The following is a 13,368-nucleotide window of genomic DNA, read 5'->3' on the forward strand; positions in this document are numbered from 1 at the left end:
AACATAAAATTGGAAGCGGTTTTTTTTAAAAAAAAATTAATTCATTTCAATATTCTATCTTTTTTTCTTGTTTGATATCTATTTAATCCGTTTCATAGTTTTGAACATCTTTTTCTTTTTCCACTTATTATTCATTCTTTTTTCTCCCTATCTTTCTGTGTCTAATTTTGTTTTTATTTGTAAACTATAACAGTCTATTCATGTTGTTTTTTGAATTCTGCAGTAACGTTTCAATTGTATTACGCACAAAAAAATCATTAAAAGATTTTTTATGGTAAAAAAACTTTTTTTTTGTTGTAAAATTTAAAATTTTCTATGTTACGCAATCGATTGTGTGGAGTGCTCAAATCAATATGTGCAAAGATCTTGCAAATCCTTAACGCATCACCCTGAGATTCTCAAAAGTGAAGAATTTTCGTGAAGGGCCTCTAATATTTTCCCGAAAGATGTAATCCTGCGTTTAAAACATTAAAACAGATCATTTCAGTCATGATCAGAATTTTGTATTATTGTTTTGTAGTTGTAATTTTATGACCTTTGATGGTTCATATTGTTTTCATTGTTAAATCTCTAGATGTTGTTGGCAAAAAATCTTCATCAACTTTTTTTTTCCTATTGCATTAATTTCTTCCATATTTTTCAAAATTGAAATTGTCGACATTGAAAGAGATATGAAAAACCAAAGAAACATAATGGAAAAATGGAAATTCAAAAATCTATAAGCAAAAATGTTATAATCCAAAAAAACTGGTTTCTGAAATTGAAAAAAAAAATCTGTGGTTCAAAAATATACGAAAAAAAATACGAAATGCAAAAAGTGTGAATAGATATAAAAAAAAACTTGGAAACAGTTTGAAAATTTTAGAAAATGCCACAAAAATGTAAAAAATGTTTAGAAACAAAAATTTAAAAAAATCAAAACAATACCAAAAAATTTCGAATATTCGAAAAAATATAAAAGAATTATTAAAAAATTGTCAAAAAATGTAAAAAAAACAAAGTGTCAACATATTGAAAAGCGTCAAACATGTAAAAAAACTCAACTAGCTCAAAATTATCAAAAAAAAGGAAACAATTGTCAAAAATAAGTGAAAAAATGTGGAAAAGGCGTGAAAAAAATCTAAATGCACACAAAAAGAAGAAAAAAAACCAACAAAAATTTAAGAAGGCGAAAAATCTCAAAAAATGTAAGAAAAAAATATGGAAAAAAAAATCCGATGATCCTAAACAGTTAAAGTACGTTAAAAATAGTTAGAATCAAACACGTGTCAAAAAATGGAACAAGAGTGAATAGATATAACAAAAAATTGAAAACTATCAAAAATGAGAAACAGTTTGAACGTTTTAGAAAATGCCAAAGAAATGTAAAAAATGTTTAAAAAACAAAAATAAAAAATATTTATGGAGTGTAAAACAAATGTCAGAAAAGCCTCTAAAACTCCAAACAAAATTGCCAAATAATAAAAAAAAAACAATACGTCTGAAAACGTGGGAAAAAATGTAAAATGTAAAACAATTGAAAAATTTGTCAAAAATCTAAAAATTTGAAAAAAATCCCCAAAACTTTACAAGAATATGACAAACAATTGTAAAACTTTTAAAAATACTAAAAAATATAAAATGTATATGAAACGTTAAACAAAATGTCCGAAAAGTTTCGAAAAAATTAGATTCAAAACTTTAAAAAGGCTTGAAATGGGCCAAAACTGCTGAAAAATTAAAAAAAAACGTTATTTGATCTACGTTTTTTTTAAATTTTTCATTGTAAAAAATGTAAAACAAAGATAAAGAAATCTTTTTGGAAAAAAAATTAATGAGAGTAAAAAAATCGAAAGTGTCGAAAAAATTAAAAAAAAATCAAATATTTACATAATTGTTCAAATAATATATAAAAGAATAATTAAACAATTGTCAAAAAATGTATAAAAAAAATCCCAAAGTGTCGACAAATTGAAAATTGTCAAAAACTGTCAATAAACTCAACAAGCTCAAAATTATAAAAAAATTGTAAAAATTGTCAAAAACATGTAAAAAAAAAGTAAAAAAGTGTAAAAAAAATTAAAAATGCAGACAAAAAGGTCAAAAATTGTTCTTTTTTTTAATCCCAAAAATGTCTAAAAGTTTAAAAATGTAAATAGTTTTGAATTTAAATGTCAAAAATATTATTTCTAACTGTCGAAGAAAGATAAAAATGCGAAAGAATGTGAAAAAATTTTGAAAAATTTAAAAGTCAAACAATGTAAGAAAAACAAAACAAAAAGAAAAAATGTTCAAAAACGTTTCGAAAAAATTAGATTCAAAACTTTAAAAAGGCTTGAAATGGGCCAAAACTGCTGAAAAATTTCAAAAAAACGTTATTTGATCTACGTTTTTTTTTTTATTTTTCATTGTAAAAAATGTAAAACAAAGATAAAGAAATCTTTAAAATGGTCAAAATATAAGGAAAAAAATTTAATGAGAGTAAAAAAATCGAAACAATGCGAAAAAAATAAAAAAAACAAATATTTACATAATTGTTCAAATAATATATAAAAGAATAATTAAACAATTGTCAAAAAATGTATTAAAAAAATCCCAAAGTGTCGACAAATTGAAAATTGTCAAAAACTGTCAATAAACTCAACAAGCTCAAAATTATAAAAAAATTGTAAAAATTGTCAAAAACATGTAAAAAAAGTAAAAAAAGTGTAAAAAAATATATAAATGCAGACAAAAAGGTCAAAAATTGTTCTTTTTTTTAATCCCAAAAATGTCTAAAAGTTTAAAAATGTAAATAGTTTTAAATTTAAATGTTAAAAATATTTAGAAAAAATATCCGATGATCCCTAACTGTCGAAGAAAGTTAAAAATGCGAAAGAATGTGAAAAAATTTTGAAAAATTTAAAAGTCAAACAATGTTAGAAAAACAAAATAAAAAGAAAAAATGTCAAAATCTGAAAAAAAAAGCCGGAAATTACAGAAAAAATTTTCAAACATGGTCAAAAAGTGTCAAACATTGTCAAAAATGTAAAACAGCGTAAAAAATTTTGAAAAAGTGTAAAAACGTGTACAAAAGTGTGAAAAATGTAAAAAAAACGAAAATTGACCAAAAAGTGACAAAGAAAAATGTCATAAGTGTATCAAAAAATGTCAAACATGTCGAAAATTTTACAAATTTTTAACAAATTTAAAGAATTTGCTGAATTCAACAAATTCGACAAATTCGAAAAAGTCGAGTACATTTTTTGTAGGTTTTTCGAAATTTTGTTAATTTTTTTACGTTTTTACGAAAATTTTTACAAAAATGACAAACATGTCAAAAAAATAGGAAAATGTGGAAAAATGGAAAAACGAAAAACGAATGGAAAAAAAGTTGAAAAACTAAACAAAAGTCAAGAAAATTGCAAAAGTCAAAACAGTCAAAAAAGTATAAAAAGTTAAAAAAAACATCAAAAACGTAATAGAAAAATCAAAAAAGTTTAAAAACAATAAGGAAATAATAGTTGAAAAAAACAAAAAAAAACTCAAAACAAAAGAAAAACAAATTAACAAATAATCAAAAATGTCGAAAACTTGAAGCAAGTTCAACAAATTAAACAAGTTTTACTAATTCAACAACTTCGAATAACTTGAAAACATTTTTTTCAATGATTTTCGCATTCTTTGGAAATTTTCTTTTTTTTTATTGATTTTTCATTTCAAAAAAGTCAAAAATCAAAATACAAAATAAAATCAATAAAAGTAAAAAATGGAAAAAGAGGAAAGAAGGTTAAAAAATAACCGAATATAAAAACTTGAAGCTTTGAAAATCCGAAAAATTCGACAAGTTCAACAAATTTAACAAATTTTACCAATTCAAAAAACTTATTTTTAAATGTTTTTCCCATTCTTTGGAATTTTTATGACTTTTTTTTATTATTTTTAATTTCAAAATAGCAAACAAAAAATTAAAAAATCCAAAACACAAAGCATTCAAAAGTTTAAATATTTCAAAAGCCAAATATTTAAAGTGTTTAACATTGTAAAATAGAGGTAAACAAATAAAAAAATGAACAATAGGTAAAAAAAAGTTGAAAATGTCGAAAATTACAAAATTTTACCAATTAAACAAATTCTAATTCAACATGTTTTTAAAAAACTAAAAAATTAATAAAAATTTGAAGAAATTAAAATTTTTAAAACTCGAATAGTTGAAAAAAAGGAAAAATTTCAAAGAATTAACAAATTTTAAAAATTTTAAGTAATTGAAAATTAAAATAAATCAACATATTGATAAAAAAAATGTTGATAAAATCCTAAAAAGTCACAAGATTTTTTTTTTTTTTTTTAAAATATGGAAAATTAGAAAAAGAAATCGAGAAATAATAAAAATAGAAAATTCAAAATTTATAAATTCGATAAATTCGGCTTATGTTAATAATTGAAAAAAAAATAATCCTTTCTGGAAATTCAAATAAAAAATTTAAGATCCAAAATTTGATTGAAAACTCGAAACAATCAATAAAAATACCAAATTGGTAAAAATAAAAATTAAAGATTCATTTTGTTTTATTCTATGCTAGCTGACCCGGGTCCCACTCGCATTTGTTTTTTCTGTATTATAGTGATTTTCAACACTTTTGGCTGGTTCATCACTTTTGCTTCCATTTTTGGAAGAATATCGGGAGTGAGAATTGAACTCGTGATCTTGAGCGTGAGAGGTATGGATGTTACCACTACGCCAGATCGTCTCCCCCACTCGTATTTGATAGTTTCATTTAAATAATTTTGAGCACTCAAGTAACCACATAAATTATTTTTCTGTACGTTATCTATATTCGTGGTACATAATTTCCTTTTTGGCACATAAACCTGACGCAAATTAAGACATCAAACCAGATACTGACTATTCAAAACCGTTGCTCCGTTTTCGAGTTAAATCGTGAGGAACGGACACGAAATCATTTTTACTTATACACCTATCCCTCGGTTTACACTGAAGCTAGGTTCCCGATAAAACCGTGTAGAATGAAATCTCCGATTTTGCTATGTAAAACCTCAATTTAATCGTAAAAGAACAATAATAAAAATCTACTTATGGCGTTTATTATAAATTCAGGATACAAATAAAACAAAGAATTCTTCATGAAACTAAATTGTAATGAGTTTATTCGCTGTTACCACTTTTAGAAATCATCAGTCTTTTTATTCTGATTAGTATAAAGTCATCCTTATCACTTGAGCATTCCTGATGCGAGTCTGGTTCAACAGTCGACGAATTCAGGAAGATCTCAGATTCGACTTCAGACACTTAGTGATAAAAGATTCAATTAACAGCTGCGTAAATTTGTTTTGCTTTATTCATCATTAAACTTATTAAAGAGATTTTCAGCCGAAAGCCGAAGATATAACTTTCCTTTACTTTTCATTTTTGTAGATATTCCTGGCATTCTAAGAGTTTGAAAAATTGACACAAATCACACAGCAAGACTCCAAAAATGCTAGTAAATTGATAACTTGCCACTTTTGAAACATAAAATCGCACTCGTAGTCAAAACTATGATTATATTTAACTTGTTTTCATATGAACTACATTTATACATTCTTCAAGTTTTTCAAAATTTGTTATTTCATAAACCGTGCAAAAGCGAAATCGTGTAAAACAGGTACCGTGTAAATAGGGGGATAAGTGTAAAGATTTTTAGTCTTTAGATTTGTTAATTTTAGATTCAAGATTTTTTAGAAAAAAAAAAAATAAAAAAAATTCTAAAAAAACAAAAAGTTCAATTTTTTTTTTAAATATTCGAAAATTTTCGAGAAAACTGTCGAAAAAATTTCGAAATATGTAAAAACAATCTTTTTTTCAATTTTTTATAATTCCAAAACAATGTCAAAATTCCAAAAAAATAAAATAAGAGAAAATTAAGAAAATTGTAAAATATTTTATGAACCTAAAAAATTGGAAAATTTAGAAAAAAAAATTGAGAAATTTAAAAAAGAGTTAAAAATTGGAAAATTTAAAATTCAAGATTCAAAATTCTTTGGATTTAGTAATTGAAAATGTTTTTGAATTTTAGATTTTTGGATTTAAATTGAAAAATTATGAAAATTATTTTTTTCAGGTTTTTAATTCAAGGTTCAAGATTTAATTCAAGATTTTTGGGTTTCATATTTTAATTTTCATTCTAAAATGGTAACGAGAAAAAAAAATTAAAACATCAAAACCAAAAAAAAAATAGCGAGAAATTGCAACGAAAATAAAAATATGAAGAATTTGAAAATTCATTTCATGTTACAAATCTCATAAAATTTGGAATGTAGATTTTCAGTCTTCAGATGATTAAATTATGGAAAAAAATGATTTTTGGATTTTAAAATTTTGGTTTTCATTTATAGGTTTGTTGATAATCGTTTTTTTTTTTAAATTTCAGATTTTTGAATTTTTGAAACCTATGTTTTCTTTATAATTTTAGATTTTTTTTAACAACAAATATAAACTCTTCAGGAAACATATTGATCTATACACCTTTGATGCGAACCTGTTTAGATAGTTTTTATGGTATTAAGACCATGGAGACCCAACCTGATCCTGCAGCAAGATTTCCAAAAACAATGTCAACACTTGAGGCCTATTTGGTCTAAATATATATAAATCACCAAAAAACTGAATGATCGTATTTGTTTTTCTGGTTCGTTCCTATATTTTTTTTCATATTTTTCTCTTCTGTTCTGCAGCTTTTTTTTAATTTCAATTTGTATTGTGTTTTTATTTCTTTTTTTTCTAGTTTTCATATCGCTATTATACTATTTTTTCTGCGCATTGTTCCCCGTTATTTCAGCTACAATGAAAACCGTTTTCTATTATATTTTTCTGACGTTTCAGTCGAAAATGTCGAAAATAAGAAAAAACAGAAAACCAGAATCCTTCAATGTTAGCGAGTTGATTGTTTGCTTCTATGTTCCAAATTATATTTCATTCGTCTATCTCTTTTTTCAATAAATATTTTCGATTTCTCTAGCCTCTTCTTCTGCTTTGTTACTGTTTCAAACTTCTTCGATATTCTATTATTTTGTGCTAACTATTATTATTATATGTGTATTTGCTTTTTATGTATTATTTATTTCCTGTACTTTTCATCCATCCCAATTCAATTCATTGGTTCATTGGTTTGTTGATTCATTGGTCAATTGGTTTATTAGTTTATTCGTAATTGGGCGAATTGAGTGAATTTGAGTTTCTTTCATTTGCGTTTTCCTTAATGACATGTTTGCTTTGTCATCGCTTACTTCTAAGCTTGCTTATTTTTGATAGCGTGTAAATATTCCATAGGGGAAAACTTTCAGAAACGGAGTCGAAGTTGTCGAAGTAATATTCTTCAATTATTGAGAATTCTGTTTCAGTACATAATTTTTTCTCAACATGAATATGAAATTGTTTGACAATGCTTCCCTTAAACTACGAGGAAATTTTCCGAGTATCTTCATATACTCCGTGTGGATCGGATTCAACACCCAAACGCCCATTCATGTTTGACCATCATAATTTCTACACAGCGCACAAAACATCTACTTGGTCATTCCAGCGCTACCCTTCCCCTCTACACGGACCAGGACAGAGAGAAGGGCGACAAGGAGCGCAACACAAAACAACAGACACAAGCGAGACTCATCACAATCCGAGAGCGCGAACCTTTGGGCGAAGAAGTAACTCCTCGTGATCACCCCGGAAGCCGAGGTGCTCGTGATCATGTGCAGATCTTTCAGATGTCCGACGCCAAGCTGGCTGCTGAGCATCGCTGCCGTCAGCGAGGAAGACCGCTTCTTCACCGCCATCGATCTGCCCAAACCAATCGTCGATGAAGACGACGACGACGTCAACGACAAGGGCGGTGGTGTTGGTGTTGCTGCCAGGGGTACTCCAGGTCTACCACCGTGAAACATCGATTCTTCGTCGTCGCTAGCTTCCGGACTACGGACCAGTTTGGTTAGATCCACTACCGATCCGGCAACGATGATAGGCTGGGGTGACAGCTGCGACTGCTCAAGAATCGGTGGTAGATTGATGAGTGGGGCTGACTCATCGAAGAGTCGGCGCAGCGGCTGAATATCGGTGGTGAAGCGCGGACGTCGCCAAGGACGATACGCGCTGGTTGTTGGTTTTGTGTGTCAAAGGGCATGGGGGGAGCCGAGGGGCCAGGTGAGGATATATGTGTTAATTATAATTTGGGTTGTGCATTTTGTGTGTTGGAAGAAAACACAGTAGAAAGAATAAATCATTTATTAGAGTCGTTATTTGAGCCGCCCTCCTAGTAGCAGTCTATAATCACGCCGATGCGATCTTTCCGCTCAAAGAGATAGAAAAAAACAAGGAAAATAAATGGTTCGGTGCTTACCTTTTGAGTTGCTGCGGCAGTTGTTGTTGCTGCTGATGGAATCGGTGCTGTGGCTGCTGCTGCAGTTGGGACAACAAGTTGTCCCCAACACCGCCGCCTTGTCGCTGCTGCTGCTGCTGCTGCTGGTGATCGATTGGTTCCGGTTCGGTGTCGGGTGTGTCTGGCGGAAGAGACATCGGACTGCTGTCCGAAGGGTCGCTCTCCATTTGGAACAGGTTGTCGTGAGCCGTCGCCCGGAGGTAGGAAATCCGGCGCGTTTTTCGCTCATCCTCCTCGATCGCCAGCTGAGAGGAGTTCTGCTGTTGCTTCTGGCGGAGCACAACCGGACCGGAGTCTGCGATTAGGACAGCATGAAGTAGAGAGAGACGATTAATTAACGAAAATGATTCTTCCAAGGTTAGTCAAGAGGTTCGAATTTTTGAGGGTTCGGGTGAGCGGGATTTGCGCAATCGTTTCGCTGTTATAAGAAAAACAAGTGGTGGCGGATGATTTTTGGTTTATTTTTTGCTTCCATTTTCAGAAATGCGATGAGGGATGAAGCGCGCGAAGTGATTGTTATGTATGTTACGAGGGATCGGTTATTGGGTAAGTGTAACAGGAAATTGAAGAACAAAAAAGAAATCAAAATGAAAGGCAAATATGCAGCGGAGTTTTCTACTAACCGAAAAATAAACAGAGAAAATAGACGGACAGTTTGACCAGCCCGGAAAAGCGCAGACATGTTAATTCACAGCATAATTAGAATGTCTTGAATGCACGCTGCTATAATGGGTATGTTATGTGATTCGTCATTCGGCAACCTGCAGATTGGGTAAAACGCTTCAGCGGTTTGAACTAGTAAATGCTAATCCCATATATTCGAATGACTTTTGCTCAAAATGCATTACCCGAAATATCTGATTCCCGGTAGTACGATTTGCTTGCTTGTTTGCTCAACTGAACTTAGTCTATTTGAAGGAGTTCCCCAAAAATCCGTATTTTTCGTATATACAACTAAGATATGAACTTTCGTTTTCAAAACGTCGTATGTTCTGGCAGGCTTTGATTTGAAAATTAGAAAATTAAAGGAATTCAAACTTTTTTTTATACAGAGCGAAACAAAAATACATTTCGTGCAACAAAATGAGTGTATTGGGATCCCCGTTTGGGCGTTTAATTCTATAAATGAAAGAACAATTCTAATCATGAAATTGAAGGTTGAAAATGTCTCGAATTATCTCAGTTCGTGTTTTTTGCAGTTCTCATTTCTCATTTCTCCCATTTTTATAATCTCTTTCATTATTCTCTTTTTTTTTTCTTTTCATCCCTCTAATTCCTTTCACTCCTCTTATTCATCTCATTTCTAACCTAACGAACCTAATTCTTCTTATTTCTTTCGTTTCGCTCATTTCTCGGTTTTTCTCATTTCTCTAAATATTCCAAATCTCGGATTTCTCGCATTACTCTCATCTCTCTCCCTTCGCTGATTTCTTTCATTTCTCCGATTTCTTCCATTGTCCTAATTCCTTCAAATCGCTCATTTTGACATTTTGTCATTTGGTCATTTTTGGTCATTTGGTCAAAAAAATAAAAGTATTAAAAATCCAAATAATGTCAAAAGTCACAAGAAAACCATATAAACATATTTCAAAACATTCTCATAAAATGACAAAAAACTGCAAACAATTTCAAAAAATGTCAAAAACGTTAAAAATTCTCAATAAAAAAATTACAAATGAAAACTCGAATAAATTGTGAACAACATGTCGAAAAAAGGAGGCGATCTGGCGTAGTGGTAACATCCATGCCTCTCACGCTAAAGGTCACGAGTTCAATTCTCACTCCCGACATTCTTCCAAAAATGGAAGTAAAAGTGACGAACCAGCCAAATGAATTGAAAATCACTATAATACAGATATAAAAAAAAAAAATGTCGAAAAATACTAATTGTCAAAAAATGTTAAATAAGTTAAGAACAATGTGAAACGGTTAAAAAAGTAAACAAAATTTCAAAAACAATGCTAAAAAAGAGAAACTGTACAACTTTGTAGATAAATGTAAGTAATTTATAAATACAAAAAAAATGTTTAAATTCGACGAATTCAAAGTTTTATGATTTTTGGATTTTAGATTTCTGGTTTCATCCGGGAAAAAAAACAAAAAAGAAACAAAATTCTAAAGCCAAAAAAAATTAAAATATTCGAAAAAAATATAAAAAACTTGAAATTTTCAAAAAAGAAAATTTCAGACTCAACGTTTTTGGAGCATTAATTGAGAATTTGTAATTTAAGACATTAGAGATTAGAAATTTGGAATTAAAAAAAATAGAATATTCAAGAAATTTAAAAAACACATCGAAGATTTGGTAAATTTTTTAGATCTTTTCACAATTTTAAAAATTTAAAAATCTTAATCTGAGAACCAAAAATCTAAGGTACTCAAAAATTGATGATCTTAAGATTTTTTAATGTTAGATTTTGAGTCTCTAGTGTTTTGAGTTTCAGACCTTTTTTTCTTTGTTCTTTGTTTCATTTTCATTTTCTTTATTCTTCATTTTTTATTTTCTCAGTCGCCTATTTTCTAATTTCGCTCATTTCTCTTATTACCTCACATTTCTCTTCTTATCTCTCATTTCTCTTATTTTTGTTATTTCTCTTATTTCTCTCATTTTATCATTACTCTCAGTTTCCAATTCTCTCATTTCTCTCATTCTCTTATTTCTTCATTTCGCTTATTTCACTCATTGTCTCACATTTTTCTCATTTCTCTCATTTCTCTCATTTTGTCTTATTTCTCTCGTTATCTCTCATTTCTCTCATTATATTTATCTTATTATCTTTCATTCGTTCATTACTATCTGTCTCATTTTCTCATTCTCAAATTTCTCATTCTCATTCTCATTCTCATTCTCATTCTCATTCCTTCTAATTTTCTAATTTTCCAATTTTCCAATTTTCTAATTTTCTAATTTTCTCATTTTCTAATTTTCTAATTTTCTAATTTTCTAATTTTCTAATTTTCTAATTTTCTAATTTTCTCATTTTCTAATTTTCTAATTTTCTAATTTTCTCATTTTCTCATTTTCTCATTTTCTCATTTTCTCATTTTCTCATTTTCTCTTTTACTCATTTTCTCATTTTTTCATTTTCTCATTTTCTCATTTTCTCATTTTCTCATTTTCTCATTTTCTCATTTTCTCATTTTCTCATTCTCATTCTCATTCTCATTCTCATTTTCATTCTCATTCTCATTCCCACTCACATTTTCAATCTCAATCTCATCAGAAAATGAGAGGGAGAATGAGCATTCTCATTGATTCTTTGATTCGTGATTATTTTTACGCGATGCAATGAAATTCATATATTTTTTTATATTTCAATATTCTGGATTTATTGAGAACAAATATTTCATATTTTATGGATTCTGGAAATTTTGGAAAAAAAAGTTTGGACGTTTAATTCAAATGAAGGAACAATTCCATAATTTATTTTTTATGAGAAAATTTTCCGAATTTCTTTAATTGATATAATAATGATAATATCTCCAGTTTTCTCAGTTTGTTTTTTTTTTCACAGTTCTCTTTTCTCATTCCTTCAATTTCTATATTTTCTTTTATCTTATTTGTCTCATACAGAGTCCAACATTTTCGAAGACGAAACATAATTTTTCAATTCATTTCTAGTCGATTAAAATCTAGTAAACGGTTATTCAGATTGACGTGACGAATGCATACAAATCTGCCTCTTCATTCAACCTGATTTCAACCCATCCACCCTGACATGGTACCTCGTTGCCCGCGTACACAATCTTATTTTAACGTCCATATAAAGTGAAACGAAAACTTGATTTCTTATGCAAAAAAGTAGTTGCACCATGAATGGACGGCTCCATTGCTTACCCACCGTGAACTCAATCATCGATACAGGCACAACGTAAATAGAATACGAGGTATATTACTCTCCGTTTCATGTAGTGGAAGGCAAAGAAAAAGCAAAAAATTATTTCAACATGACAGTTGAACAGGGTTTTTAAAATTAGCTGTTTTTGTATTCGAGTGTTTGTGTATCACACGTATCACGTATCACAAGTTTCATTCACATTGATACTTGCATGCATGAGAGATATACATGAGAGAGACAAATGAAGGCAGTCTGGGGGGACCACTTCAATTTGCCTTGAAGTCCATTTGATGGTGAAAAGTGAAATGAGCACGGAACATCGTTAGAACAGTTAACGACGAAAGGACCCGAACTACTGTTGATTTATGTTGAGAAAGAATCTGCTGGAAGAAGCAAAAAATCATTTCCAATTGAATGTGAAGGCCGAAGGCCGGCTTCATGGCCACCTGACTATCCTCAGTTGAATGTGACTTTGCCGAGTCCTGGTCTCATCCCTCTAATTCCTCTCACAATTCTCACATTTTTAAATATTCCTTTTTCTATAATTTCTCTCATTTCTATCATTACTCTAATTTCTCTCATTACTCTCATTTCTCTCATTTCACTGATTCCTTCCATTTTCCTATTTCCTTCAATTCTCTCATTCTGTAATTTTTTCATTGAATCATTTTCTCATTCTCATTGTTTTATTTTTTCATTTCCTCATTTTCACATTCTCTCATTCTCAATTTCGCTCATTTTACTTATTTTTTCATTTCCTTATTTCCTCATTTCTCTCATTATCTCTCATTATCTATCATTTCTCTCATTTCACTCATTTTCTATGTGTGATTTTTTTTTATTTCTAGAGTATTACGCGACACAATAAAAAATTATATTATTTTAGTTTTTCAATATTTTGAAAACATTTGTAAATTCTGGATTTTTTTAGAGCACTGCACGATGAAACAAGTATTTCATATTTTGTGGATAGTCGAAATTTTGGAAAAAAACAGGAAGTGGGTTATATCTATGGTATAACCGCAAGGGTGACGTAGGACTATCGTTGATTTAGAGATCATTTGTTTGAAGTTGAATCTGAATTAATTCTGAATGAATGAATATTTAGGGGACTTCGAAAACGAGAGCGTTACGTTGGA

The 13,368-nt window shown here is 29.4% G+C and overlaps 1 protein-coding gene across 7 annotated transcripts in view; it reads right to left on the reverse strand.

The window, feature by feature from the left end:
• The window catches only part of LOC129762815 (uncharacterized), a 469,094-nt gene that overhangs the window by 99,825 nt on the left and 355,901 nt on the right, over positions 1 to 13,368 (reverse strand). For 6 of the 7 annotated variants that reach the window (XM_055761388.1, XM_055761363.1, XM_055761370.1 and 3 more), the window contains 2 exons: positions 8,352 to 8,685; positions 7,649 to 8,104 (listed from right to left, as the gene is read on the reverse strand). In XM_055761388.1, the coding sequence (XP_055617363.1) occupies positions 7,649 to 8,104; positions 8,352 to 8,685 (790 nt within the window). The remainder of the gene's footprint in view (positions 1 to 7,648; positions 8,105 to 8,351; positions 8,686 to 13,368) is intronic. The other variant, XM_055761379.1, reaches the window with a different exon arrangement.

Source organism: Toxorhynchites rutilus, chromosome 1 (genome assembly GCF_029784135.1).
Source record: "Toxorhynchites rutilus septentrionalis strain SRP chromosome 1, ASM2978413v1, whole genome shotgun sequence".
In the NCBI taxonomy this organism is placed as follows: domain Eukaryota; kingdom Metazoa; phylum Arthropoda; class Insecta; order Diptera; family Culicidae; genus Toxorhynchites; species Toxorhynchites rutilus.